Below are 27,592 nucleotides of genomic sequence, written 5' to 3'. Positions count from 1 at the left end.
TTGCATTTCATACAATAAAGCGACAACCATATGGCTCCTGCTAGTTGCCGATAACTTCGGTTACAAAACATGATCATCTCATACAATAAAATATAGCATCACGTCTTGACCATATCACATCACAACATGCCCTGCAAAAACAAGTTAGACGTCCTCTACTTTGTTGTTGCAAGTTTTACGTGGCTGCTACGGGCTGAGCAAGAACCGTTCTTACCTACGCATCAAAACCACAACGATAGTTTGTCAAGTTAGTGTTGTTTTAACCTTCGCAAGGACCGGGCGTAGCCACACTCGGTTCAACTAAAGTTGGAGAAACAGACACCCGCTAGTCACCTGTGTGCAAAGCACGGCGGTAAAACCAGTCTCGCGTAAGCGTACACGTAATGTCGGTCCGGGCCGCTTCATCCAACAATGCCGCTGAACCAAAGTATGACATGCTGGTAAGCAGTATGACTTGTATCGCCCACAACTCACTTGTGTTCTACTCGTGCATATAACATCAACGCATAAAACCTAGGCTCGGATGCCACTGTTGGGGAACGTAGTAATTTCAAATAATTTCCTACGCACACGCAAGATCATGGTGATGCATAGCAACGAGAGGGGAGAGTGCTGTCCACGTACCCTCGTAGACCGTAAGCAGAAGCGTTATGACAACGCGGTTGATGTAGTCATACGTCTTCACGATCCGACGGATCCAAGTACCGAACGTACGACACCTCCAAGTTCAGCACACGTTCAACTCGATGACGATCCCCGGACTCCGATCCAGTAAAGTGTCGGGGATGAGTTCCGTCAGCACGACGGCGTGGTGACGATGATGATGCTCTACCGACGTAGGGCTTTGCCTAAACTCCGCGACGATATGACCGAGGTGGAATATGGTGGAGAGGGGCACCGCACACGGCTAAGGAACGATCCGTAGATCAACTTGTGTGTCTATGGGGTGCCCCCTGCCCCGTATATAAAGGAGTGGAGGAGGGGGAGGGCCGGAGTAGGACTCCCCCTTTCCTAGTAGAACTAGGAGCCCTTCCATGTACTAGGAGTAGGAGATAAGGAAGGGGAAGAGAGAAGGGAAGGAAGGAGGGGGTGCGGCCCCTCCCCCTAGTCCAATTCGGACTAGGCCTCGGGGGGGGGGGGGGCGGCCTGCCCTAGGCAGCCCCTCTCTCTTTCCCGTATGGCCCAATAAGGCCCAATACTTCTCCCCGGCGAATTCCCGTAACTCTCCGGTACTCCGATAAATACCCGAATCACTCGGAACCTTTCCGAAGTCCGAATATAGTCGTCCAATATATCGATCTTTATGTCTCGACCATTTTGAGACTCCTCGTCATGTCCCCGATCTCATTCGGGACTCCGGACTCCTTCGGTACATCAAAACTCATAAACTCATAATATAACTGTCATCGAAACCTTAAGCGTGCGGACCCTACGGGTTCGAGAACTATGTAGACATGACCGAGACACGTCTCCGGTCAATAACCAATAGCGGAACCTGGATGCTCATATTGGCTCCCACATATTCTACGAAGATCTTTATCGGTCAGACCGCATAACAACATATGTTGTTCCCTTTATCATCGGTATGTTACTTGCCCGAGATTCGATCGTCGGTATCCAATACCTAGTTCAATCTCGTTACTGGCAAGTCTCTTTACTCGTTACATAATGCATCATTCCGTAACTAACTCATTAGTTACATTGCTTGCAAGGCTTATAGTGATGTGCATTACCGAGAGGGCCCAGAGATACCTCTCCGACAATCGGAGTGACAAAACCTAATCTCGAAATACGCCAACCCAACATGTACCTTTGGAGACACCTGCAGTACTCCTTTATAATCACCCAGTTATGTTGTGATGTTTGGTAGCACCCAAAGTGTTCCTCCGGCAAACGGGAGTTGCATAATCTCATAGTTACAGGAACATGTATAAGTCATGAAGAAAGCAATAGCAACATACTAAACGATCAAGTGCTAGGCTAACGGAATGGGTCATGTCAATCACATCATTCTCCTAATGATGTGATCCCGTTAATCAAATGACAACTCATGTCTATGGCTAGGAAACTTAACCATCTTTGATTCACGAGCTAGTCAAGTAGAGGCATACTAGTGACACTATGTTTGTCTATGTATTCACACATGTATTATGTTTTCGGTTAGTACAATTCTAGCATGAATAATAAACATTTATCATGAAATAAGAAAATAAATAATAACTTTATTATTGCCTCTAGGGCATATTTCCTTTAACTGGTCAGTCCAGAAAGATATAGAATGACATATAAACCATATAAGAATGGTAGTATAATAGCATGAAACAATAAAAAAAATACATTTGAGACGTACCAACGTCCTATGGGCGAAGAAATACGCCCTGTTCATGGGCATTGACGCGATGGAGTAGGAAGAGCAGGAGCTCGCAGATGTTGTCAGCTTTGTGTCTGCCGCGTTACCACCGCCGTTCACACCCCGTCGCCACGACGGCGAGGCCGACACATCCACGTCTGATGCCTTCGACATGGAGGACACTGGCGAGGAAGAGTAGCACATCGGTAGCCGTCGTGGCTTGGGTATGAGGACGACCACTACTCTTCCCTTTCCGACGAAGTTTCATTTTCAGGGCCTCACGGCCAGCTGGTGAGCTTGACGAACATGAGGAAAACATGTCATGAGAAACGGTTGCCGCCGCAGCCGGCGATTATTTAGACTAGGTTAAAAAAGCCTAGTCTAGTTATTGTTTAGTGGAAATATGTCAAGAATGTAATGAATTCGATCCAACTTAAGTGAAAATCAACCAGGTTGTATGGAATTTGTCCGTTCAATTTGGCTTTGAAAACGTATGCAGACATGGTTGGATGACCAATTCATTAAATTTAATAATATTAATCTAATATGCCCATTGGTGTTCCAAAAGTACCTGCATCTATATCCGCAGACTCGTGTGGACAATCTGTGGATGGACACCGTGTCCGTTTTGTGGTCGGCATTGGAGATGCCATAATAACCAAAACATGCCCTACATTTCTCAACAACTTAGCCGCCTCGCAACTCAAGGTAACATCTGCCTGTTACTCCCCCAGCAAACGCTCTTATATTTCTTTACAGAATGAGTACACCCATATAGTAGTATCATCGCACATTCGCTAAATTTCACCCTTTTTTGGCAGCTTTCATGCAGGAACAAGAGTGGAAATTTGATCATACGGAAAATCCTCTAAAATCAGAAAGAAACGAAATCTCGTTTAATTTTTTTTAGAAAGAAATAAACTCTCGCGGGGCACCCCGCATTTTTTACCGTTCAAGCTTCGAAAAACCTACGCGGCTTTCCCCGTAAAAAGAAAGAATTCAATTTCACCAGCCCGCCTCCCCGCCTCGAACCCGTTTTGGCGCCAAAACAGCCCAGCTTTGCCGCCCAATCCCGTCCTCTTCTCCCCCCAAACCCTCCCTCTCCCATCGCCCAATCCCGCCCAGACAGCTCCCGAGCCCGAGGCGCGCGCGAACGCAGCCGCCGCCCCCACCGCCCCCACCATGCCGAGCCAGCAGATCCCGGCCACGCCGGTCGGCGGCATCACCTCCCGCCGCCACGCCAAGCTCCTGCTCCACCTCGTCGAAGGGGACGGGGGTGCCGCCGCCGGCGGCGGCGCGTCCGTCAAGGACCTCCGCCTCCGCCGCGTCGTCCCTCCCGCGTCCGCGACGCTCGACGTCTCCCCCGAGTGCGCCGCCGCCGCCGCCAAGCCCGGATCCGTCCAGATCCAGAGCACCCCGCCGGAGCCGGCGGCGGCGGCCGAAGACCGCGAGAGGAAGCCGGTGAGTCCCCCCGCTGTTTCTTGATCCCGCTCCTTCCTTACGCATCTCTCGACCTCTCTGCTGTTCCCCATCTCATCCCGCTTCGTCGGTGAATGGATCAGATCCTGCCGCGGTCCAAGCTCGTGCGCGACCCGGGCTCCTTCGGCTACCGGAGGCTGCTCCCTTTCCTCAACCAGATGGCCAACAAAGGTAGCAGCACCACCCACCCTCTTACTTGGTTCCCCTCCCCCCCCGTGTTCTTGTGCTTGGGCTCGCATTTCATTCCCCATTTCCTCGACCGTGTTTTACAGGTTCAGATATCTCAAGCGTCAAGGACATGCCCTCGGAAAACAAGGTTCCCATCCCAAACAAGGAGCTCAGCAGATCTGACTCTGGGTTGGCTGATGAGATGCCTCCTGTGGTTGGGAGTCAAGGCGGAGCTGCTCCTGTGGGTTCCGTGGAGCCGCCTGTTGTGAAGGATGGAACAGACAGTGAGATCTGTGACAGTGTCAAAGAAGAAACCAAGGTTGTCGTCCCTGTTGATCTCGCAAGCAGCAAGCCCGTGAGTTTCTTGATACTACCACGTCTCTTGTTTGCGTCTAAATTACGCAGGGCTGGTTACATTTCCTGCATAGCACTGAGATAATCTGTGCTTCTGCTCGTTTCAGTCTCTTGCCCGCTGCACGAGGTCAAAGTTTGTTCATCACCCGAGCTCATTCAGCTACAAGAGGATGCTGCCATTTCTCATGGAGAACGGTGAGTCGACTGCTGCGTGCAGCTGATTGTTATCTTACTGCGCTTCTCTTAGAGTTCGGCTTTCTGATAGTGTGCTATTATCTTTCTGTACCAGACATCTCCTCTCAGGAAGGAGACAGGGCCAAGTTCAGAAGATTGTCTGAAGAGAAACAAATTACATCTGACCAGAATGATGTCCAGGCCAGTGGACAGATCCAGCCTGCCACTGTAGAAGTTTCTCTGGATGCCAGTGCAGCTGAAGTGCAGAAAGCCACACAAGGAGAAGAGCTAGCTTCAGTTGGAGACCCATTGTCTTCAGAGAAGGGTGCATTAGCATCAGATGCTGTCCCAGCCGGTGGACAGCGCCAGCCTCCTGTTTCAGAAGACACTCCTGATGAAGGAAATGTAGCTGAAGTTGAAAGCACCGTGGAAGAGAAGGCGTCAAAATCAGATGAGAAGCCTGTTCCTATGGATTCTGTAGAGCCACCTGTTGTGAAGGCTGAAGGAACTCAGGAGGTGAAGGATTGCTGTGACAGTGCCAAAGAGGAAACCAAGATTGTACCTGGTGATCTTGCAAGCAGCAAGCCGGTGAGCTCTTGAAACTATGTCTCTTATTTGCACGTGTAAATTAAACAATGTTAACTGCATTTCCTGTATAGTTTTGACAATTGACATCATGTATTCTTCTGCCTGTTTCAGTCCATTCCCCGCTGCATGAGGTCAAAGTTTGTTCCCCATCGAAGCTCATTTAGTTACAAGAGGATGCTGCCATTTCTCATGCAGAATGGTGAGTCCATTGCTGTATTTTGCTGTTTAATGATCCGTGACACTTATTTTAGAGTTGTTTGTTCTTATAGTGTGCTGTTGTCTTTCTGTATCAGAAACCTCTTCTCAGAAAGAAGACATGGCCAAACTTCAAACAGTCTCGGAAGAGAAGCAATTAGCATTGCCTGAAAATGATGTGTTGGCTAGTGGAAATCATCTTTCTGTCTCAGAAGGCTCTCCTGAAGCATGCTACCAAGCTGAACTTGACAGAATTGTAGAAGAAATATCATTTATACCAGATGAGAACTATCTTTTGAAGGGTGTACAGCTTCAGTCTGTTGTTCCAGTTACAGAAGTCTCTCTGGATGTCAGTACAGCTGAAATGCAGAAAGTCACACAAGAAGTGTTGGCTTCAGATGGAGACCTATTATCCCCAGACAAGGGTGAGCTAACATTGGAGAGGAATGATGTCCTAGCTGGTGGTCAGTGTCAGCTTGCTGTCTCAGACGGCTCTGCTAAGGAAAGTGATGTAGCTGAAGCTGAGAGGATAGTTGAAGAAAAGGCAACAAAATCAGATGAGAATTCTGTACTTAATGGCAAAGATATCCAGTCTGCTGTCTCTGAAGTATCTCCTGAGGATGGCGATACAGATGAAATGAAAGAGGTAACAGAGAAACCAGCATTGACTGCAGATGGAGATGAGTCAAGTGGATTAGCAGCAGACAAGGGTGAGTTTCTGATGAAAGATCAGCCTCAGGCATGTGGCTCAAAGGAGTTACAATGCAATGCTGATCTTGCTGTAGCACAACAATGCCAGAGCCCAGAGTCAGGATGTTCTATCAAGACAGTAATGGTGGATGGTGGAGCTGATCCACATGGCGCACCAGAGAGACATGATTCTGTGGCTTCTCTTGGTGGCCTACTGCTTGATGTGGGAATGATCAGCAAGCCTTCTGAACCTTCTATTGGCTCACCCTTATCAGCAGAGGGAATGTCTGGTTGTGTTGCACATGCTGAATCAGGGTTGAGTAAAGTGGGCACACCGTCTCCATTGGGTTCTCCTTGTTTGGAACAACAACGCCTTTCTCCGAAGATACCCTCCCCTAGCAGTGGCGCTTTCAGCGGCGCCTCTTTTCTGAAGAAACGGGGCTTTTCTCCGAAGAAACTTTCTCCAAAGAAGGGAATACTTAAGAGGCATACAATGGGGTGCAGGGGCATCTGCATGTGCTTGGACTGCAGCGTATTTCGTCTACATGCTGATAGAGCTTTTGAGTTCTCTAGGAAGCAAATGCAAGAGGCAGATGATATAATAGTGAACTTACTGGAGGAGGTGGCAAGTCTTAGGAGTCTGGCGGAGAAATCTTCTGGCCAAGTAAGTGTATTCACCGGCACTTCACTTTCAGTTTCTCGTCCTTGTGATGAAGTTCTACACTTGCATTTCTTTCCAAAGGAGAGAAACGCTGAATATATTTTGCTTTGCTACTTGTTTTAAATGAATCATCATCTGCCTAAATGAAAATTCATTGTCAGGACCAAGACTTAATTCAGGCTGTCACCCACATGCATTTTTTAAACTTGGCCGCAGTTTTTAAATCATGGTTATATCTGACATGAGCCCTCTGCATGGCACTGCTTGTGTATTCTATTTATGTGTGCAAACATACTAGTAAAACATATTAGGAAACTGGCTTTCAACACTAAATTAAAACCTGGGAGTGCAATGCCTGTAATCTGGCCTGCCCTTTCTCAGCTTATAATTTATTTTGCCTGTTAACTCATCATGGATGAGAATCCTGTTTGAAGATTTTAGCTGCCTGTAGCATCACTGTGACTTGCAATATATTTGCCTTTTAAAAAAAAAAAACCTCAGTACTGAAGAAACATTTCTGTTAAATATGCAGCAGGAGCAGATGGAAGCTTGCCAGAGGGCGTTGCGGGTAGAGGAGGTGGCCAAGGAGCGCCGGCAGCAGATGCTGGCTGAGCTCAACTCTCACTGCAAAATTCCTGTGAGTGGCCTCCCTCTACCTTGCGCAACGGTTTGCCATGAGAACTCGATGGAGTCGGTTTAACTAAGCAACTGTGTCTTTGAATGAATTCAGGGCCCAAGGGTGAAATTCGCTCAGTACGTCGAGGGAAAGATGGCCTCTTCTCCTTCCAGCAGCAGCAGCAGGAGGCAATAACCCCATTTGCGAAGACGCCGGTGACCGACCGGTGATTGATTCCCTGCCGGATGTTTGTGGTAGCGCTGAATTTTGTGGGAATTCAGCGCAGCTCAATGCAAATTATGCAATTGTTGTCTCATGATTAAATTATGTAGAGAGGTGGAAGCTCTGTTGGTTCCACTCAAGGAAGAAGGAACAAAAGCTGGTTGTGATGTGTCTGTTGCATGTAAATCAAAGTTTTTTTTAAATCAAAGCTGTGAAACTTGAACATGCCAATCTGGTCTCGTTTTTTTCTTAGATTTTTTTTCTTGGGTCGATGAAATCCACTCAGCAATTTTAGCCCTCTTTGACTGGTGATACCGAATTGCACTTTTTTTTTGGTATTTTTTGGGGGTACGGCTCAAATCAACCATTCAATAAATCACAGGTTGATGAGCTGACAGACAATCCTGAGCATATATGGATAAAAAAAGAGAGAAAAAAATCAAACATGGAACACACACGATAGCTAGCCGGTGGTCTTGTGGTAGAATGTATGGCGCCGGAGGGCTAGCCGGCGTAGACGTGGACGCCGACGGCGACCATGAAGATGGCGCAGAAGGCGAAGAAGATGACGGTGTGGACGAACATGGCGATGCCGTTGGTCTTCATGCTGTGGAACTCGGGCCGGCCGCGCCCCCCGCCGCCGGGGATCTCGCAGATGAGCCCCGGCAGCATCACCACGAAGAAGGCCGTCGCGATCAGCACCGGGCCCCAGTCGCCCGACATGGAGACGATCCGATCAACGGTGAGCGCCGCCCCTCTCTCCTCAAGAACTCTGTCTTACACTCTTACTAATGCTAGTGCTGCTCTCCTAGCTAGGTTTCCATCTATAAATAGAACGTTGGCGGGACGATGACGACGACGGTGATGACAGTGTGGCGTCTGGCGTGACCAGATCGGGCGAGCTGCCGTGCCGTCCAGGGAGTGGCGGCCGGCCGGCCGGCCGGCGAGGAATTGTCATTAGCAGGCGAGCTCAGTGTTGGGTGGACCGAGGCAACAAAACAAAACGCATCCATCACATCACGGCTTCTGAGACCCCAAAGGCTACCACTACATCTTGTGAGACCTAGGCAACTTATTTGCAGTCTGGAAGAAGATCACTTGTGTCTCTCATCATCTTGCCTTGCGTTGCCTCGTGTACTACACCAGCTGAACATGTGATCTGTGTTTCCTGATGCCACTAACTAACCACTGTACACTTGACTGGTGTATGTATGTGTGTGTGTGTGTGCAGATTGTATGTCACTGTCAGAAGCTTAACGACGCAGCCTGCATGTATGCTCACTTGTCAGCACGGCTACACATCAGGCACACCGGCCAGCTACAGTAGCCAAGACAGACACCGTCCACCACATCCTCACTGTGAGACTCTGAAGACCAGGCTCAGCTCTTCACTGAAGCAGCTCCGCATCATTCTCTGAATCACTTGCAGCCTGAATGCAAGGATTGACTGAAGCACAAGCAGCAGCTGCTCTGCATCATTCTCTGAATCACTTTCAGACCAATTTACAGAGACACCGCACAGACACACCCCCTCCCCCGAGCACACAATTCTTCCTGTATGTTGCTTTTGACACGAGGTCACACTCACCTAAGCTGGATTTTGTTCCTTTCCTGCAGCACTCGCTACTCAGAAAGCAGGCTTTCGCCCCGCTTTGTAGATAAAGTCCAACACAGCACCGCGACTCGACACCAAACCCTCCTTTGTTACCTGAGCTCATTTTACACCACACACGCTGTAACTACTGACCTTGTTTCCTCGGCGCAGCAGCGGCGCTGAAGCAGTTTCAGGGAGAAGAGAAATGCAAACAATCTGAACAAGGATGGAGGTTACAAAATGAAAATTCATCTTCAGAGGTGGCTGAATCTTAGCTAGGAACAAATTTCTTCCTCAATCACTCTCAAAACCAGGCTCACTTCTTCACTGAATGCTCTGTGCGTTTCTTTTAGAACGAGGAATTATCCACTCACCCTCAGCTGGGGACTTTGATGGATGCTCTCCATTTTGTTCCTTTCCTGCACCACTCACATCCTACCGCGACTCCACACCAAACACTCCTGTCCGACCCACACTGCTGTATCTGACAGACACTGTAACTACTACTGCTAACCTGCTTCGTCCTCTCCTGAAGCAGCTTCAGACACAAGGGAAACGCAAACAATCTGAATGATGAGAAGTGTCACAGAAACAGAGCTTTATTTATCTTGTGGTAAGTGAATCTAGCTACAAGCAAAGAACCAGTTTCATCCTCAGTCGCCACGGCAACATCGCCGATCGACACGGCGAGCGAGCGAGGGACACTATTATGCATGAACCCACAGAAACAATACCCTAAACTTTCAGAGAACCCAGCCCAGCTACATGTTCAGCTGATGGATGGATGGCGAAAACACGGAACACCGGGTTCGGTTTAGGGGCCGAGGTCGATGTGCACCCCGACGGCGATGAGGAAGATGGCGGCGAAGCTGAAGAAGATGATGGCGTGGACGATGATGGACACGGCGCTGGTGTGGAAGTTGCCGAACTCGATGATCCGGCACTTGCCGGGGATCTGGAACAGCAGCCCCGGCGACAGCAGGATGAAGAGCACCAGAGGGATGAACACTCCAGCCCAGTCCTGCATCTTCTCCTCCCTCCCTCTAACTTCTGTCTCCTCCTCCTAAGGTAGAACAGAGTATGCTCTGACACACTGCAGAGGAGGAGCCTGTCTATATAGTAGCAGCTAAGCTAGCCAGTCTATCTCTTTGTGCAGTCTTTATATAATGGCCATACAATGGATACCAGTAGATGGAGGAGGAGGAGGAGGAGGAGGTTGGGGCAGAGCTTTCATTCATGCTGCACATGCCATCATTCCAGGAAGAAGAAACACGGCCTCTCTACTTTAACCACAACAGGCAAAGGGCAGCCGAGCCTTTTATGAGCACCAAAAATGGACCCCTTTTCACTTGGGCAGTTGGAGGCAGTTAGAAAGGCTGGAAATTTTCTGTTCCTAAACAATATATTTGGTGCAGAATAAATTAATTAATTGGATCAACAATTGGTCAGATCTAGCAACAAGTATGGCATGCTGTTCATGCTATTCATGTTTTTCTGTCTCACAAAACATGCTATTCATGCTTCTCTGTTCCTAACCAATCTGGTGTAGAATAAATTAAGGATCAATAATTGGTGTTGGAGTATTTAACAGATGTAGTGGCACTGATTCATGTTTCTGTCTCACAACATACCATGCATTACACAGCAGTAATTCAGATGTTTTAATAGGACTGATAAAAAAGGGAAGCCAGCAGGTTACTGCAAGCATAGGAGCTAAGTGACACTAATTGTTGGCAAGGGGAATAAGCTGCCTGTGTAGGGGTATGTACATGGCTTCAGAAAGGGAGGTCAGCTAGGTTAACCATTGGTTGGTGAGGGCACCTAATAATTAATTAAGCTGGCACTTCAAAGTCAGACCAATGAACTGGATAGGAAGAGGACACCTAAATGGAGATCCTCACAAAAAAGATTTCCTGACCACACAAAAAAGATTCCTGATAAAACAGCTGGCAAAAGCAAGTTCCTTGTTATCAACTCACACAATTAGACAATAGCTACTGATAGTTTGAAATTTGTCTGGGTGAAAAGAAAAAGCATGAAAGATGATGGTAGCTAAAAATGACACGCAATTAGACGCGCGTTCGAGAGAATGAAAGAAGATGGTTAAAAGCATGCACTGGTAGAGTCCAGACCACCGCAAATCTTCGTCGTGACTTGACAGGTCAAAGCATGTTATTTGTAAGTTCCTTGTTAAATCTCAACAGTTACTGCTAATTAAAACGTCATTTTAGTTACCAAGATGCAGATAATTTCCTTGGTAATCAAAATGTCACTTTAGTTAAAGATAATGTCAGCAGGACCAGTCCTGCATCTTCTCCCCTCTCCACCCTCCGTCTCCTCCTCCTCCTCGGATAGAATAGAAGATGCTCGGTCTCTTTGTGCAGCAGTGCTATATGGTGGCCATACAATGCCAGTAGATGGAGGAAAGGAGGTTGCAGCAGAGCTTTCATGCATGCACATTCCATTCATTCCAGGAAGAAACGTGGCCTCTTTAGGGTTACCACACCAGGCAAGGGCAAGGGCAGTCTAAGTCTTTCATAAGCACTAAAAATGGACTACTTTTCACTTGGGCAGTTAAGAGGCGGTTGTAAAGGCTGGAATTTTCTGTTCCTAAGCAATCTGGTGTCCAGTAAATTAAATGGATCAATAATTGGTGCTGGAGTAGTTAACAGAAGTAACTGCTAACTAGTACTCCCTCCGTAAAGCAATATAAGAGCGTTTAGATCACTATCTAAACACTCTTATACTACTTTTTTACAGAGGGAGTATGTCATGCCATTCATGTTTCTGTCTCACAATAAACCATGTAGAACAGAATTCAGATGTGTTTGTAAGACTGATGAAAAAGGAAACTCAGCAGGTTACTGGATGCATAGGAGCTGATAAGAGTATACTTGTTGTTGGTAAGGGGAATTTGTCTAAAAAAAAGTTGTCTATGTAGGAGTACATGGCTTCAGAAAGGAAGGTCAGCTAGGTTAACCATTGGTTGGTTTTGGTGGACAGCTAACTACTTAAGCAGACCGATGAACTGGGTAGGCAGAGGACACCTAAATAGCCACACACCAAATCTTACTAACTTTCCTGACCACACAGAAATGGTTCCTGATAAACAGCAAGCAAAAGCAAGTTCCTAGTTACCAAGTTACACCGATAGGCAGTAGTTACTGGCGATTTGAGCGTTGTCTTCTTCATAAGGATCCTCTCTTGCAAAAAAGCAAAAGCACGAAAGATGATCATAATTAAAATGACACGCATTTAGACGTGCGCTCGAGAACATGAAAGATGATGGTGAAGTAGTAGAAGAGTCCGGACCCCCGCAAATCTCATGCCAAGTCTTTGTCTTGTCGTGACTTGACAGGTTAAAGCATGCTGTTCATAGGTCTGTCACATTGACAAGATTAGATCACTGCGTGTGTCCGTGGGTGAGACTGAGAATATGTATCGGTTAGGGAGTAAGTGGAATGTCTGTGTCGGCTACCAAAGCAAAAACAAGAATGGACTAGTGGTGTGCTGAATGGACCATGCATGCATGATGAAGCCTTTGGTTGCTTGCTTTCTGAATCAAAAGCATGAAAGGGACCTTGTTTCAACTCCAGGTTTATCAGGAACTTCATTACTTACTCTAGGCCCCCTGCTTTACACAATGATAGTGATCTATAACTTGCAAGAATACGAAAAAAATTAAATACAAATCTGACTGAAAGTTTGGTAACAAGCACAATCAGAAAAACAGTCTTAAAGACAGACGCAAAGATGAATCCAGCATCAGCAAAGGTGTTGCAGATGATCATGTCGACAGAAACACAACAAACGGCTGAAATGTTCGAGGAAGAAATCCTGTCTCTATTAACAAACAGATATGCTTGTCAGAATAGATCCCTCCTCAATAGCTGCCACTGCACTAGCTATGCTTTGCAGAAGAAACATTGAGATATAAGAAGCCCAATGGGTTATGATCCATTTGAACCAAACCATGGCCAATCTAAAATGAAAAGATAAGAACCTAAGCTTGATTATGTCCATAACTTGAAATCACACATCCCTCCAATCAGTCTAACTTTCTCAGTGAACAACAAATTTAACACAAAGCACCATAGGTAACCATTTGCCCAAAGACAATTGTCCCCCGTAATTTCTCGTTATAGATATAATATGTTCCTCTGTAACGAAATTCAAGCAAATGGTCCACACATGTGCATTACATTTCAATGTAAAAGTTAGCTACATAGGCAATCAGGGCTGTATCATGAAGGCTCTCGGAGGCCCCTATTCAGTTATAATTATGTCACAAGGTACTTGACCGATCCAGGCATCCAGCACTGGGTCAACCAACTACTAGTTACTACTCCTGATTCCCCCTCTTCTGTGTCTGCTATGCTAGTGTTCCAGATGATCATGCTCACAGAAGTACAAATAACGATCGAAATGTTGACTACTTAATAGGCTTTGCCATAGAGAGGTTGAGATATCAGAAGCTCAATGGGTTATGGCCCATATATACCAAACAATGTCCACTCTAAAATAAATAAATAAGAAGATAAATTTTATACATCCCTCCAACCAGTCTCAGTGAACAATAAACTAAAACAAACAAACACCCCAGGTAATCATTTGTCAAAGACAATTGTCCTCCGTAATTTTTTGTTATATATAATAATATGTTCCTCGGTAATGAATATATAATAATGTGTTCCTCCATAACGAAATTCAAGGAAATTCCCCAGATGTGCACTCTACATTTTTGAGGTAAAAATGAGTATTACATTGGCAAAAGGGGCTATACAGTTAAGGTTCTTGCAGCCCCCTATTCGGTTATAATTGTGTTACATGGCATTTCATATATACTAATATTTCACAACATCATAGATGCTAGCCTTGCTAAGCCTTTGAGTTATCTAATTAAGGACTTGTGGTGGTACTCTTACTTGTCAAAGATGACCTCATGGTAACAATTGCAGACTCATTTGCGCCTAATCGTCTGGCCTGCTTACTTGCCTGCAGAAAACCTTTGATGGCTCGTCTCACATATGTGTCGGCCTGCTTCACGGTCATCTTTTTCTGCGTCTCCTGAGTGGAACTCGTCAACATGTAGTCGCCGTTCAAGAAGCTTGCTAATTCGACGAGCTCACGCTGGAAATCCGAGAGAATTCCGTGTTCTTTCGCTGGGGTTGTTCTCTCAAATGGTACTTCTGGCAAAGTCTCTGTAAAGGATGAAAACAGAACAAAGTTTCTTCATTCATACTGTAAGCTTCAAACTAAGCAGAGAGCATCCAAATTAAGTGAATTGTGACTATAGTTCTGCCAAATTTCCCATTCTTCATTCATACTCTTTAAGCTTCAAATTATGTAGAGAGCATCTGAATAAGTGGAATTGTGATGACCATGATTCTGCTGAAATGAATTCCCCATTGTGTTCATGTGAGAGATCCTCGGTAGTATTAAGTAGAGAGGATCCAAATTAAGTGAAATGTGACTATAATTCTGCTAAATTAAGTGAAATCTGACTATAATACTTCTAAATTAAGTGAACTCTGACTATAAATCTGCCAAATTCCCCATTGTGTTCATGTGAGAGATCCTCAGTAGTAGTACCTGGGCAATCTGTCCTTGGTTGGTCGAGTTGGGTGAAGATGTGCTCAAATGTGCCTGCCCATTCGTCTCTTTTGGTGAGGAAATCAGATCTGAGGTTGAAGATCTTCTTGATGGTCGCCGGGATGGAGGAGTGCTCGTACTCGGATGTGGCCGTCGGCCCGTTCGGCGGTCGCCCCACCACCGTCCCCTTCTTGATCCACGGCGACACCATCATTGTGGGCACCCTGACCCCGAGCCGGTCGAACTTGAAGAAGAAGGGGACGGGGCCCCTGAGGCCGTCGGGGCTGGGCACGCCGGCGACGGGCGTGGCGACGTGGTCGTAGAAGCCGCCGTGCTCGTCGTAGGTGACGATGAGCAGGGTGTCGTTCCACTGCGGGCTGGCCCGCAGCGTCTCGTACACGTCCTTGACGAGCCTCTGCCCGTTGGCGACGTCGTGGGCCGGGTGGTCGTCGTCGGCGGGTGTGCCGGTGAGGTCGAAGTACCTGGGCTCGATGACGGACAGCGCCGGCAGCCGCCCCCTCCGGGCGTGGTCCCTGAATGCGGAGTCGTAGAAGTGGAAGCTCTGGGCGGCGGCGCGCACGGTGCGGAGGTTGCGGTAGAAGAGGGTGGTGGGGATGGTCTTGAAGTAGACGTTGAAGCGGCGGCCGTCGGCGGCGAGGGAGTCGAAGATGGTGTGCTGCGGGTAGCCGCGGAGGAGGTTCCACTTGTCGTGCGCGACGGCGCCGTGGGAGGTGGCGGAGTAGAGGAAGAGGCGGTTGGGCTGCGTGGGGCCCGGGAGGGAGGAGAACCAGCGGTCGAAGACGGCGAAGTCGGCGGCGAGCGCGGAGAAGGCCGGGAGGAGGGACGGGGTGAAGCCCCGCATGACGGCGGAGGAGAGCAGGGAGTTGACGGAGAGCGCGGAGCGCACGAAGCCCGACATGGTGGGGGGATCCGGCTGGTCGGCGGCGCCGGCGGTGGAGTTGGGGCGGAACCCGAAGACCTGGTCGAGCACGTCCTCGAAGGAGTGGCCGGGGTCGTCGGGGACGACGAGGGAGGCGTCGGCGGAGACGCAGACGGGCGGGAGGGAGGAGTTGGTGGGGTCGACGTTGCACTCGGCGCCGGTGAGGCCGTCGATGGGGAGGCCGAGCAGGCGGCGCATCCAGCCCAGCATGTGGTCGAAGGACCGGTTCTCCAGCGCCAGCACCACCACGTTCTTGATCGGGCTTTCTCCGCTAGGGCGGGCACTGGTCGTGCCGGCGGCGAAGGCGAGCATCAGGAGCAGCAGAAGCGCCCGCATTCCCATCGGCGGCGGCATTACCGTGGCGGTGGCGGTGGCGGTGAGCCGGTGAGTGAGTGAGGGAGTGGACGCGGAGCACGGAGAGGAAGGGAAGTTGGGCTGGCCTGGCCTCTTTTGGCGGTATCCGGTCCAGTTCGTACTCGAATATTTATTTTAATCTGTTGGGCCCATGAACTGTTGGGCCCTGCGTATTCCCGTGCTACATGTACAAGTTGTGGCGTACGACCGTGTCAGTAAGTAGTCGGCCGTTCATCTCGTGTGACAAACAGCTTCCCGAAAATCATACAAAGAGAACAACTTTCCTGAAAAATATATCAATCATTTTCGTCCTCCCTTAAAAAGGTAAAGAAATATAAAAGCATTTAGATCACTACTTTAGTTTTAGTGATCTAAAGGAAGTACCAAGCATTTCTCCCCTCTCGTCCTTTTTCTGAGCTGAATGGTGCCATCCGTGGGGCTAGCGTGCCACGTGTCGCATGGCAAACACTTTTCTCCTTGTGACGTTTTGTTTCTTTGTTTTTTCTTGTGTTTTTTTTCTCCTTTTGTTTTAGTCTACTCGTCGGGTTTCTTCATGGAGCATAGGGTGTGCTTCACGTGTGAAGTAGATATGTGCTTCTTTATCGGAAATTTGCAGTGCCACGTAAGTGCGAGGGCACTCAACTGTCAAGCCCTGCCGTTCGTTGGATTTGCATCACGATTCATAAAGTAGTTGAAATCACGCACGAGAGCATAGTAAAAAAATCTCTCAAAAAACTTTAAGATTCAAGGATAAAATTTACGGTTTTTGCATCTAAAAATGCCCAATTTCAACAAGTTTTAGAGATAAAATTTTAGGTAATTTTTCCTCTTGGTCGTAGACACAGAATAATTGTTTTTTATCGACCGCTCGTACTAAGTTTCAACATTAAAACTTAACATATTTTTTTCTAAAAGTCGTCAAAATATATTCAAAATGGTTCTTATTTCAAAGAGTTGGTCACGAGAAATGCGAATATGAAAACACAACTTAATTTAAAATTTTCATTTAAAAGTTATAGAACTTTCAAAATCGGAAGCCAAAATAAAAAGGCGGCACCAGGGACCCAAGTGCCCCCGCACTTGCGTGCCCTAAATTCTCGTCCGGTTCTTTGTGTGAAAGCACAACCGTGCTTCTTCAAAAGTGAAGCACATATGTGCTTCACCGGAGCACAAAGTTGGTAAACTTTGCGAAACACATGCCCATTTCTTTATGGGAGCATAATTTTGCTTCAATATATAGGAACACAACTTAGTACACATGTGTTTTATCGAAAAAGGGTTTTCCCCGCTTTGTATTCCAAAGCAAACCACCATAATACACATCGCAATGCCGGGGCGAGCAACACAACAAGCCCAAAAAAAAGAAGAAGAAATAAATGTCAACAACGGCAGCTCGACAAAGCGAGGAAGACACGCGACCGCTGCGCCCTCCGGAAACAAACCACCATAGCCCAAGGCTCCGAACTACCGCGAACTAAGCAGCACCTCCAAGAAGGGATGCGACACCGACGACGTTGCTGCCCGGACAAGTCCTAGGGTTTCCCCCAGTACGCAGAGGGAGGTGGGGGATAGCTACTCCCGACACCCTCCACGAAGGGATAGTGGCACCCGCCGGTGTCACCGCATCGGAGCCGGACGAACCGGCAAGGATTTCTCCCGCACGCCAAACCCCACCGACCAACCAAACCACCGCCCAACTATGCGCCAACACGGTTGCGCCGCCTCCAACACTGTCTCGCTGCGAACACCACCACGAGGACAAGAGGACCGGAGAGAAGATCCGAGTGACGGGAGCAGCAACATCAAGGCCGAGCGGGAGGAAACCACCTCCACCGCCGTCGTGCGGGAGGCCCGCGCCTCCGGCACATGTGTTTTCATGGTAGCACAGTTGTGCTTCAAAATGGGGGAGCACAAGTTAGTACAATCTTGAAATATGGTTAGTACAGTTTTGAAGCATGAGTTAGCCTGTGTTTGGTTGAGCTTATTTTTGTAACTTCGGCTTTCAAAAAGCTAGAAGCTAACCAAAGGGAAAATTTTGACATCAACTTTTGTAAAACCTATAACTTCCACGTGGTGCAAATCTCACAGCCAGCCTACCTCAACTTCTCGAGATTCTTAGCGAACCGTTCAGCCGTCCTCTAGAAATTGCTTACTACTCCCTCCGTTCGGAATTACTTGTCACAAAAATAGATAGAAATGGATGTATCTACAACTAAAATACATCTAGATACAATCATTTCTTGGACGAGTAATTCCGAACAGAGGCAGTATTTACCTACTTTTGCCACTCCCAAGCGAAAAACGATGGGATGGATAGAAGACCATGAGCAAACCCACTAGGCAATCACCTCCAAACGAACAGATCAACCACTACTCCGGACCCAGATGGCTAGGGTTCCTAGCAGCAGCTGCTTGTGTCCCTCAAGCGCCGCGCGCCTAGCCCACCCTCCGCCTCCATCCCCCGCACCAGTTTAGCCTCTGCTCCCCCGTCGAGTTGCTTGTGCCGGCAGACAGCGAGGCCCTACCGCGAGCAGCCGCTCCCACCCAACTGTCCAACCACGGACGTCGATGACCGGCGCGATGCCGACGAGCAGAGCTAAAATATGAGGTAGTCAACACTCCTCCCTCCCTCCTTCTCTACTCCCCCACCCCTCCTTGTTCTTGTTGTACAAAGTAGTAGGATGTTGTGTTCGTTTAAAAAAAATTATGGAGTGTTTTGGGATGAATACTAGTTGTACAGAGTATATGTTGACAATATGATGAGGAGAGCCAGGTGGATGGCAAACTCCTCCCATCCTCACACGGGACAATGTCTCAGTCGATGGACCCGAAGTTGCCGGACTCGGATCCACTGCCTGTCATGCCGGAGAAGGCTGATCATTTGAGATGAGCCGTGAAAGTGAAGTGGACTAGCAAGTGGCTAGCGTTTCGTGCGAATGAGGAGGGGGGGGGGGGGGATATTTGTGGGGTCGAAGTGGGCCAGTTTGGTCTGGATCCAATGTGATCGGGCCTGCCTATATCTGCCTCAGATATGGGCTGAGTTTGAAGGATGCACGAGAGTCCGGACATGTATAATGATTTTGTGAGGGGTATAATTGAGTTGCGTTTTCGTGACCGACGAGTAAGGGCAGTTTGAAGGATCGGGCTGTACATGCTCTCAATTCAACCACATTGCCGCCTAGCTAGAAAGCTCGACTTCGGACCGCCGTATGAGCCCACAGTTTGGTGCGCAGGAAGACGACGGAGACCAGTCACGAACCAAATGTCCCAGCCGGCAGCTCGATCGCTCACGGGAGGTCGTCCGGTAGCGTACAATACCTGCATGTGCTGGCCTAACTGCGATCACACAATTACTAAGCACTGCATATATGAATTAAATTAGCTAGTGGTGGATCCCTTAGTGTGGCCGGCCGCCGGCATGTCGTCGACGGCGATCCAATTCCACGTGACGAGCTCGATCTGCCGTGTCCGGAATGATCTAATCCGACAGCTGAGCTGAGAAGAAGAGATCCACTTACACCAGATCGCTGGAGTATATACACATGTGGCTTGTGGACCAGCTTCACCCTGGAGAGATAAGATCCGTGTCCACGATCCAAGATAAATGTGCAAATGAATTATTATTTTCTTGGGAACAAAACAAGAGGCGAGCTAAGCTAGCTGGACTGACATGAGGCCGCCGCTGGCGTCGTCTTCTTCTTCTACCATTGCTGCCGCCGCTGCAACGGCTCCCTCCTCCTCTGCTCCCCCGGCCACAACCAGGAGAGCACTGCTCTTGTCCACCTCGCCCCTCACGCTCGCCGCCGTCGTTCCTGCAGTGGCCCAGGCCGCCGCCAACCCCTTCTCCACGCCCTACTCCCAGTCCCGGACGCTGCAGCTCGGCCTCGACACCAACGGGTTGGGTACCTTCCATGGATTTTGAATGATCGTCCACTCTTCTTGCTGTTCATTCCAGTCACCACACCACATGCGTATGATCGATGGATCGATGGATGCAGGAAGATTCGGACATGCCCCTCCACCAATCCCGGGTGCGTGTGCACCAACCCCACCGTCGGCGCCTCCTCCTCCGTCGCCTCCCCGCTCATCATCCCGGACTCCACCTCCGCCGACGCTGCCGCTCAGGTACCCATACTAATCCACCTAGCTACCTATTCGATCAATCTCATGCAGGGACTGTAAATGCAGCATCATCGGTCTGTTACAGACTGCATCGCTAGCTAATTCCATTCATTCATTCAGTTGTTGCGGCAAGCCATCCTCAAGACGCAGAAGAATGTCAGCTTCAACGTTGACCAGCAAACTCCCCACGGTACGCTACGCACTGCATTTAAATTAGTTGCAACCTCAACTAGCCTAGCTGGAACCAAACTACATACTGAATTCCGTTACAGACGGCTTAGCTCAAGAATGTATATGTGATTCTGAAATCTGAATGCATCTCCGAAAATGTAATGTACATATGCGTGTATGCAGGCCAGTACATCCAGGCGGAGGTGGACGGCGGTTTCGGCCGGGACGTGATGGAGTTCCTCGTGAAGAAGAACGCCGGCGTGGTGGCCTACCGCTGCGTGGCCACTAAGGTCACCTTCGTCTACCCCTTCACCACCGCCCTCGGCGACTCGCGGGGCCAGGAGCAGAGGGTCGGCGCTGTCGCGCAGGAGCTCGGCTGGTACGCGCCGGACATAAGATCATCCGTCGACGACGTTGCTACATAATTAAGCCATGTAACGCGCCGACTGTGAGATGCATTTCAAGATCAAACGGCATGCATGCATGAGATTGGTATATCTATGTAGATGGATCGATCATGGTCAGTTGGTCACTGGGTCAGATAATTTGTCGTCCAATAGCCACCGCGCGATGTGTACTACTATGGATTTTTATGCTTGGAAACTTGGAGCTCCAATTTTTCATTTGACATAATACCGCTCTATTTTTTTATTTTATTTTTAGAAAAACTTCTGAGCTATTCATCAAATATCATGGCAGCATAAAGAGCATGAGAAGTAACAATCACATCCATGTTTGTAGGCCACCTTTAAAAACTACGATGGTGGAAGCGTATGTCATCTGTGACAGGGACGCGTACGTGTTTATATAATGAACCAGATACAAGATCGGCAGGTTGTTGTTGTGGCTTGACCCCTAGTCCAAGTCTATACACAAGATAGAGATCAATCTACACAACAACCTGCTCGGGATACAACTCCACACACGTACACAAGTTACACCGTGACAACTATGTCACGTACACAACTACTAGCCTATCTAACATTCTCCCTCAATCTAAACACGTCAAGGTTGAGATTGTTTTTGAAGGTTTGAAGTTGTCGAGCTTGTAGAGGCTTTGTGAAACCATCAGCAACTTGATCTCCTGTTGGAATAAACCTGATGTCCAAGAGCTTCTTTGCAACTCTTTCACGAACGAAGTGGAAATCAATTTCTATATGCTTTGTTCTTGCATGAAATACAGGATTTGCAGACAGATAAATTGCCCCCAAATTATCACACCATAAACAAGAAACTCGTGGTCTTGCAATTCCCAATTCATCCAACAGAGTTTCTACCCACATTACCTCAGCTGTTGCATTTTCCAAAGACTTGTATTCTGCTTCAGTGCTAGAACGTGAGACAGTAGCTTGTTTCTTTGCATTCCAAGATATAAGGTTAGAACCAAAGAAAACAGCAAACCCACCAGTAGACCTTCTGTCATCAGGGCACCCTGCCCAATCTGCATCAGAGAAGGCACTTACTGTTGTTGAGGGTGATTTACAGATCCTTAGACCAATTCCAGCACTTCCTTGAATATACCTTAATATCCTTTTAACAGCTGTCCAATGCAAAGATGTAGGAGAATGCAAAAATTGACAAACCTTATTAACAGAGAAAGCTATATCAGGTCTTGTCAAAGTCAAGTATTGTAGTGCCCCAACTAAACTTCTGTATTTTGTTCCTTCTTCTGGACTAAGCAATTCTCCTTCATGCAATGACAGATGTTCAGTAGTAGACAGAGGTGTACTAGAGGGTTTACAATCCTTCATGCCTACACGTTTAAGTATTTCTGTTGCATACTTCTCTTGGGTTAGCAGAATACCATCATTCACTTTCTTTACTTCAATGCATAGGAAATAATGCAACTCTCCCAGATCTTTCAAAGCAAACTCACTCTTCAAATTTTTAAGCAAAGCTACGGTGGCCTCTTGAGAGGAGCTAGCAACAATTATGTCATCTACATAAATGAGCATGAAAATGATCACCTTTCCTCTCTTGAAATAAAACAGGGAGGTATCTCCCTTGGATGGCCGAAAACCAAGTTGTTGTAGCTTTGAATTTAGTCTTGAATACCAGGCTCTAGGTGCTTGTTTTAACCCATACAGAACCTTGTCCAACCTACACACATGTTGTGGTTTAGTATTATCCACAAAACCAGGTGGTTGTCGCATATAGACCTCTTCCTCGAGAACGCCATGTAGAAACACATTTTGTACATCCAATTGACGAAGACTCCACCCCCTGAATACAACAATAGACAAAACCAATCTGATAGTAGCAGCTTTAACAACTGGACTAAACGTGTCCTCATAATCAATGCCATAGCGTTGCTTAAAGCCTTTAGCCACTAACCTAGCTTTGTACCTATCTATTGTCCCATCAGATTTTCTCTTTATTTTATACACCCACTTACAATCTATAATGTTTCTACCTAGCCTAGGTGGAACTAGATGCCAGGTCTTATTCTTCATGAGTGCATCATATTCTACTTCCATAGCATTTTTCCAGTTTTTATCTTGCAAGGCTTCAATTGGATCACGAGGTTCTTGAGTGGCAGCAACGTTTACCACTTTAAAGTTTTTATCATACCTGACTGTTCCATCCTTGGGAACCATGGGTTTGAAAATACCTCGTTTAGAACGTGTATTAGGACGTTCAGGATTTGTAGCCACAGAGGATCCGGTGGTCGGCGCAGAAGATCCGCTACCTCGTACCACCAGAGAATCGGCCTCGTCTGTCGCGAGGTCGGACGTCGGATCCCGCGACCGCTCCAGGCCCACCAGATCTGGCGAGGGCAAATCAGCACCAGGGGACCGGCGCACACCATCATTGCCTGTGGCGGATGGCGACCCAGGCCCACTCAGACGCCGCCTGCTGTCGGTGGGGGACCCACCTATATCGGTGCCGCCGCCCCGCACGGGTGACTCACGCCGTGTGTCACGTGCGTACGGGCTGCCGGCTGGCGCGCCTGGTGGTGTCGGGGGCGTGCCCGTGTCAGGCTCCTCTGCGCCGCCGCCGAATCTCTCGCGATTGGCAACTCCAGGAGGATCCGCCTCCGCCTCGTGTCCAGCGCTGGTCCAATTTGGCCTCATGTGCTGCATAAAATGACGATCGAAAGTGCTGTTTTTTTCACTGTCTTTCTCAGCACAGCCTCTGTTAGTGGCAGGATTAGGATTATTAAACACATGATCATCAGCAAAACATTCACCCCCATGATCAGAAGGATTTAATAACTCCGGAGAAAGTAACAAAATTTCAGCACGTAGCCGTGCACCGGCGTTTGGATGGAGGCTAGCAAAAGGAAAAACATTCTCGTCGAAGATGACATCTCTGGATATATAGACACGACCAGTAGATATATCAAGATATTTAAAACCTTTGTGCAAATTGCTGTATCCAAGAAAAGCACATTGCTTAGACCGGAACTGAAGTTTGTGATTGTTATAGGGTCGAAGATTGGGCCAGCAAGCACACCCAAAGATTCGAAGGATAGAATAGTTGGGTTTTTCATGGAGTAGTTTTTCATAGGGTGTTTCAAAATTGATAACCTTGCTAGGGATTCGGTTTATCAAATAAGGAGCAGCAATGAAAGCCTCATCCCAAAATTTCAAAGGCATGGAGGTTTGAGCAAGAAGAGATAGCCCTACTTCGACAATGTGTCTATGTTTTCTCTCAGCCGACCCATTTTGTTGGTGAGCGTGAGGACATGAAACATGGTGAGATATCCCTATCTTGTTGAAGAAGGAGTTTAATTTTTCATACTCCCCTCCCCAGTCTGTTTGTAGGGCAAGTATTTTTTGATCAAATTGTCGTTGTACTAGGTGCTGAAAATCATGGAATTTTTGAAAGACCTCAGACTTGTGTTTGATCAAATAGATCCATTTGAATTTACTGAAATCGTCGATGAAACTCACATAGTACTTCTTTCTTCCTACTGTTTCAACAGCAGGACCCCAAATATCAGAAAGTTCTAAGGGAAATTTTGATTCACTTATTGACTTAGGATAAGGCAACTGGTGACTTTTGCCTTTTTGGCATGCGTCACATACAAAATCTTTATTGAAAGAATTTGCACACGGGAGATTATTCTTGCTAATGATTTTGCTAACAATAAGAGGAGATGGATGGCCTAGACGTCGGTGCCTCCTATCCGGAGATAGCTTGGTGGCACTGAGCATATGCTTCTTGACGTCAGATCCCGTGTGCCTAACCGGGTAGAGTCCTCGTCTACCCCTGCCTCAAAGGAGCACCTTCTTCGTTCCCCGTTCCTTGACAAGAAAAGAATAGGGATGAATTTCAACAAAGGAATTGTTGTCAATAGCAAGGCGGCTAGCAGAAATTAGACTTTTGTTTGCTTGAGGCACATGAAGGATATTATTTAGAAGGAGATCACAATCAGGAGTGTGAATTGCCGAATGACCGATGTGTTTGATAACCATACCTGACCCACTGGCAGTGTGAATCTGCTCGTCTCCATTGTAGCGATCACGCACGGTCAGCTTCTCCAAGTCTCCAGTGATGTGATCGGTGGCACCACTGTCCAAGTACCAATTTGTGTCAACCCCATACTGCGGTGCAGCTAGGTTGGCCGACTTCTCCTCCACGCCTTGGTAGGATTCGTCATAGCGCTTCCAGCATTTCCAAGCTGGATGGCCCATCTTGCCGCAAATTTGGCACTGGACTCTAGGGGCGGCAGAGGCATGGTTGTTGTAGTTGCCCCCGCCACCACCGTTGTGTCCATCGCCGCGCCCTCCTGACTTGGAGTAACCGCCGCCGCGCCCGCTGCGGTCACCACCATTGCCGCCTTGGCGGCGACCGCGATCACCGCCGCCACCGTTTCTATAGCCACGAGTAGCAGCATTGGCAGAGGATTGAGACCCTCCACCCCGAAGATTGAGCCTCGTCTCGAAGCTAAGCAACTGTGAAAACAGCTCGGCCACGGTCACCGGCTCCACCCGGGAACACATGGCGGACACCACCGGGTCGAAATCTTCATCTAGCCCGGCGAGGATGTGGGAGACGATGTCGTCGTCATCCACCTTCTTCCCTGCAGTGATCAGCTCATCGCAGAGGGACTTGATCTTCCCGACATAGTCGGTGATGGAGGAGTTGCCCTTCTGCAGGTTGGCGAGGGCAATCCTGACGTTGGTGGTCTGAGAACGGGTGTGAGATGCAAGCATCCCCTCCACCGTGTTCCAGAGTTCAGCCGCGGTGTGACATGATGCAACCTGGATGGCGATCTCACGAGGCAGTGTCGTCAGGAGATAGGAGAAAACTTACTGATCTTGAGCATACCAGGTTTGGAATTCAGGGTTTGGTGCCTTCATCGTTGTCTTGCCATCAGATGAAGTGACATCAATCTGCATGGGCGGCGGTGGCTGCTCGACGTCGAGGTACTTGACCATCTGTGCGCCTCGGATGGCCGAGAGCACCGTCGCCTGCCATAGGGCCTGATTGCCCTTCGTGAGCTTCTTAGTGGCAGCGTGCGCGAATGGCGAGGATGGGAAGGAACTTGAAGACGACGCCATGGATGTGCTCGAGGATGGCTCTGGTTACCATGTAAAAACTACGATGGTGGAAGCGTATGTCATATGTGACAGGGACGCATACGTGTTTATATAATGAACCAGATACAAGATCGGCAGGTTGTTGTTGTGGCTTGACCCCTAGTCCAAGTCTATACACAAGATAGAGATCAATCTACACAACAACCTGCTCGGGATACAACTCCACACACGTACACAAGTTACACCGTGACAACTATGTCACGTACACAACTACTAGCCTATCTAACACCACCTAGCGACGCTACAATCACTAAAGTGATCCAGAGACGCACCGCCATCATCGCCCCTTCCTCACCGGGGAGAACATCATCCTTTGGGTTTTTCAAAGACGTGAATATGATCTACCCCACACACGTCACAAGGAAGGAATGAAAACGCGCGCTTCGAGATGTTTACGCCGTAGAGCTAGCAGCGCCAACCTATAGCCCGTGGTCGGAAATTCCGATCACCTTTGACCAAAGGGATCACCCGACGAGCATCTGTCACGGAGGCACTGCGATCCTGGTTCTCAACCCCATAGTGGACGGCTTTCACCTAAGACGAGTCCTCATTGACAGGGTAGCAGTCTCAACTTGATATACACCGACAGCATCAACAAAATGCATATGGATCCGGCAAGAATCAAGCCCCAACACTACCACCTTTAACCAAATAATACCAAGAGTTGAGACACAATGCTCGGGCAGCATCAACTTGGACGTGGTCTTCGGTACTCCGGATAACTTCCGAAGCGAAGAGTTAATTTTCAACATCGTACCCTTTCGTAGCGGTTATCAGGCGCTCCTCGGACGAACTGCCTCCGACGACGCAAAATGCACCGCCAGGATGGGGGCTAGACGGGAAGAACCTTATTCCATCTTCAGAGAGTCCCCGCCGCCTCACCTTCATGAACAGGACACAAACCCTAAGCAGACTCAAATGGCACCTAACAACGAAGCATGAGTCATCCCGCCGACAAGGGTCGGGATCTACAGATGAGGCAGGTCGGCGGCGCCACCGACGAGATGCAAGGAAACTCTAAATGTTTGAGTGACTTTCTTTCTTTACGTGGAAGAAAGAAAAAACACATCGTTACCATGCAATAATTGTTAACCGTTTACTAGGAGAGGATTGAGTTCCTTCGGAGCATTATCAAACTACTCACAAGCAGGAACTCTTTTTTTTAGAGAAATCATGGTCTCTTTATTGCATGATAATATATGGTACAATTATAGTGTCATTCGGCTGCAGCAGTCAGTTATATCGATCATGAGTGACGATAAAGCGCTTTTTACAAAATTGTGAGCTTTCAAATTGGACTTCCTGCCTTCATGAAAAATTCAGACCTCTTTGAACTCTTGACTGACGACGGATGCTGATTTCATATAGAATTTAGCTATATATACTTTTACTTTCTCCATTAATTTGTTTAACTACCGCTTATTCGTCGCATGCAAGAACTCAAAACTCGCCGTAGGAATTTCGTTGGGTCGCTCAACCAGTTTTCTTCAATTTTTAGTTGACCTACTGGGCCCATCTTCACAAAAGAAAATAGGACAACCTTCATTTCCGTGTTGTTAGGCCCATCGCTCATTTAAATAGGATGCCTTCTCTTTAGGCTTTTTTTCACCCGTGGGTTAGGACTTTATGGAGATGTCCTATGTGACGCTCTCTGCGTCAAGGGTCGCTGGGCTTCTACGCGTGGTTTTCCGGCAGGAGGGGCCTAGATCTGGAAGGTCGTCCGTGGCTGGCGGCCCGGGAGGGGCTCTACCGGCTGCTGGTGGGGCCCAGATG

General features: G+C 48.1%; 5 protein-coding genes and 1 pseudogene across 5 annotated transcripts; 2 read left to right on the top strand and 4 right to left on the bottom strand.

The window, feature by feature from the left end:
- The first annotated feature begins 3,442 nt into the window (after positions 1–3,442).
- LOC123068706 (uncharacterized) lies at positions 3,443–7,728 on the top strand. Its single transcript, XM_044491328.1, has 9 exons — positions 3,443–3,811; positions 3,913–4,000; positions 4,102–4,352; positions 4,459–4,546; positions 4,641–5,113; positions 5,225–5,312; positions 5,407–6,662; positions 7,192–7,296; positions 7,390–7,728. Exons 1-9 carry the CDS (start codon positions 3,533–3,535, stop codon positions 7,468–7,470), a joined length of 2,709 nt encoding a protein of 902 aa, XP_044347263.1. The 5' UTR covers positions 3,443–3,532; the 3' UTR covers positions 7,471–7,728.
- A 156-nt stretch (positions 7,729–7,884) lies between these two features.
- On the bottom strand, positions 7,885–8,682 carry LOC123068708 (uncharacterized). The gene has a single exon (XM_044491329.1). It carries the CDS (start codon positions 8,218–8,220, stop codon positions 8,002–8,004), a length of 219 nt encoding a protein of 72 aa, XP_044347264.1. The 5' UTR covers positions 8,221–8,682; the 3' UTR covers positions 7,885–8,001.
- A 990-nt stretch (positions 8,683–9,672) lies between these two features.
- On the bottom strand, positions 9,673–10,365 carry LOC123068705 (uncharacterized). Its single transcript, XM_044491327.1, has one exon. It carries the CDS (start codon positions 10,116–10,118, stop codon positions 9,906–9,908), a length of 213 nt encoding a protein of 70 aa, XP_044347262.1. The 5' UTR covers positions 10,119–10,365; the 3' UTR covers positions 9,673–9,905.
- Positions 10,366–13,519: 3,154 nt separating this feature from the next.
- On the bottom strand, positions 13,520–16,070 carry LOC123068704 (non-specific phospholipase C6). The gene is made up of 2 exons (XM_044491326.1): positions 14,684–16,070; positions 13,520–14,292 (listed from the first exon to the last, which is right to left on the bottom strand). Exons 1-2 carry the CDS (start codon positions 15,975–15,977, stop codon positions 13,991–13,993), a joined length of 1,596 nt encoding a protein of 531 aa, XP_044347261.1. The 5' UTR covers positions 15,978–16,070; the 3' UTR covers positions 13,520–13,990.
- Positions 16,071–19,602: 3,532 nt separating this feature from the next.
- On the top strand, positions 19,603–20,920 carry LOC123064857 (thylakoid lumenal 17.9 kDa protein, chloroplastic). Its single transcript, XM_044488262.1, has 4 exons — positions 19,603–19,874; positions 19,976–20,102; positions 20,220–20,289; positions 20,454–20,920. Exons 1-4 carry the CDS (start codon positions 19,648–19,650, stop codon positions 20,693–20,695), a joined length of 666 nt encoding a protein of 221 aa, XP_044344197.1. The 5' UTR covers positions 19,603–19,647; the 3' UTR covers positions 20,696–20,920.
- Positions 20,921–25,155: 4,235 nt separating this feature from the next.
- On the bottom strand, positions 25,156–25,294 carry LOC123073095 (uncharacterized; annotated as a pseudogene).
- Positions 25,295–27,592: the final 2,298 nt, after the last annotated feature.

The sequence above is a fragment of the Triticum aestivum genome, chromosome 3B, assembly GCF_018294505.1.
Source record: "Triticum aestivum cultivar Chinese Spring chromosome 3B, IWGSC CS RefSeq v2.1, whole genome shotgun sequence".
Lineage (NCBI taxonomy): Eukaryota > Viridiplantae > Streptophyta > Magnoliopsida > Poales > Poaceae > Triticum > Triticum aestivum.
Note: the sequence above shows the minus strand (reverse complement) of the source record. Positions and strands in the feature narration are given on the sequence as shown.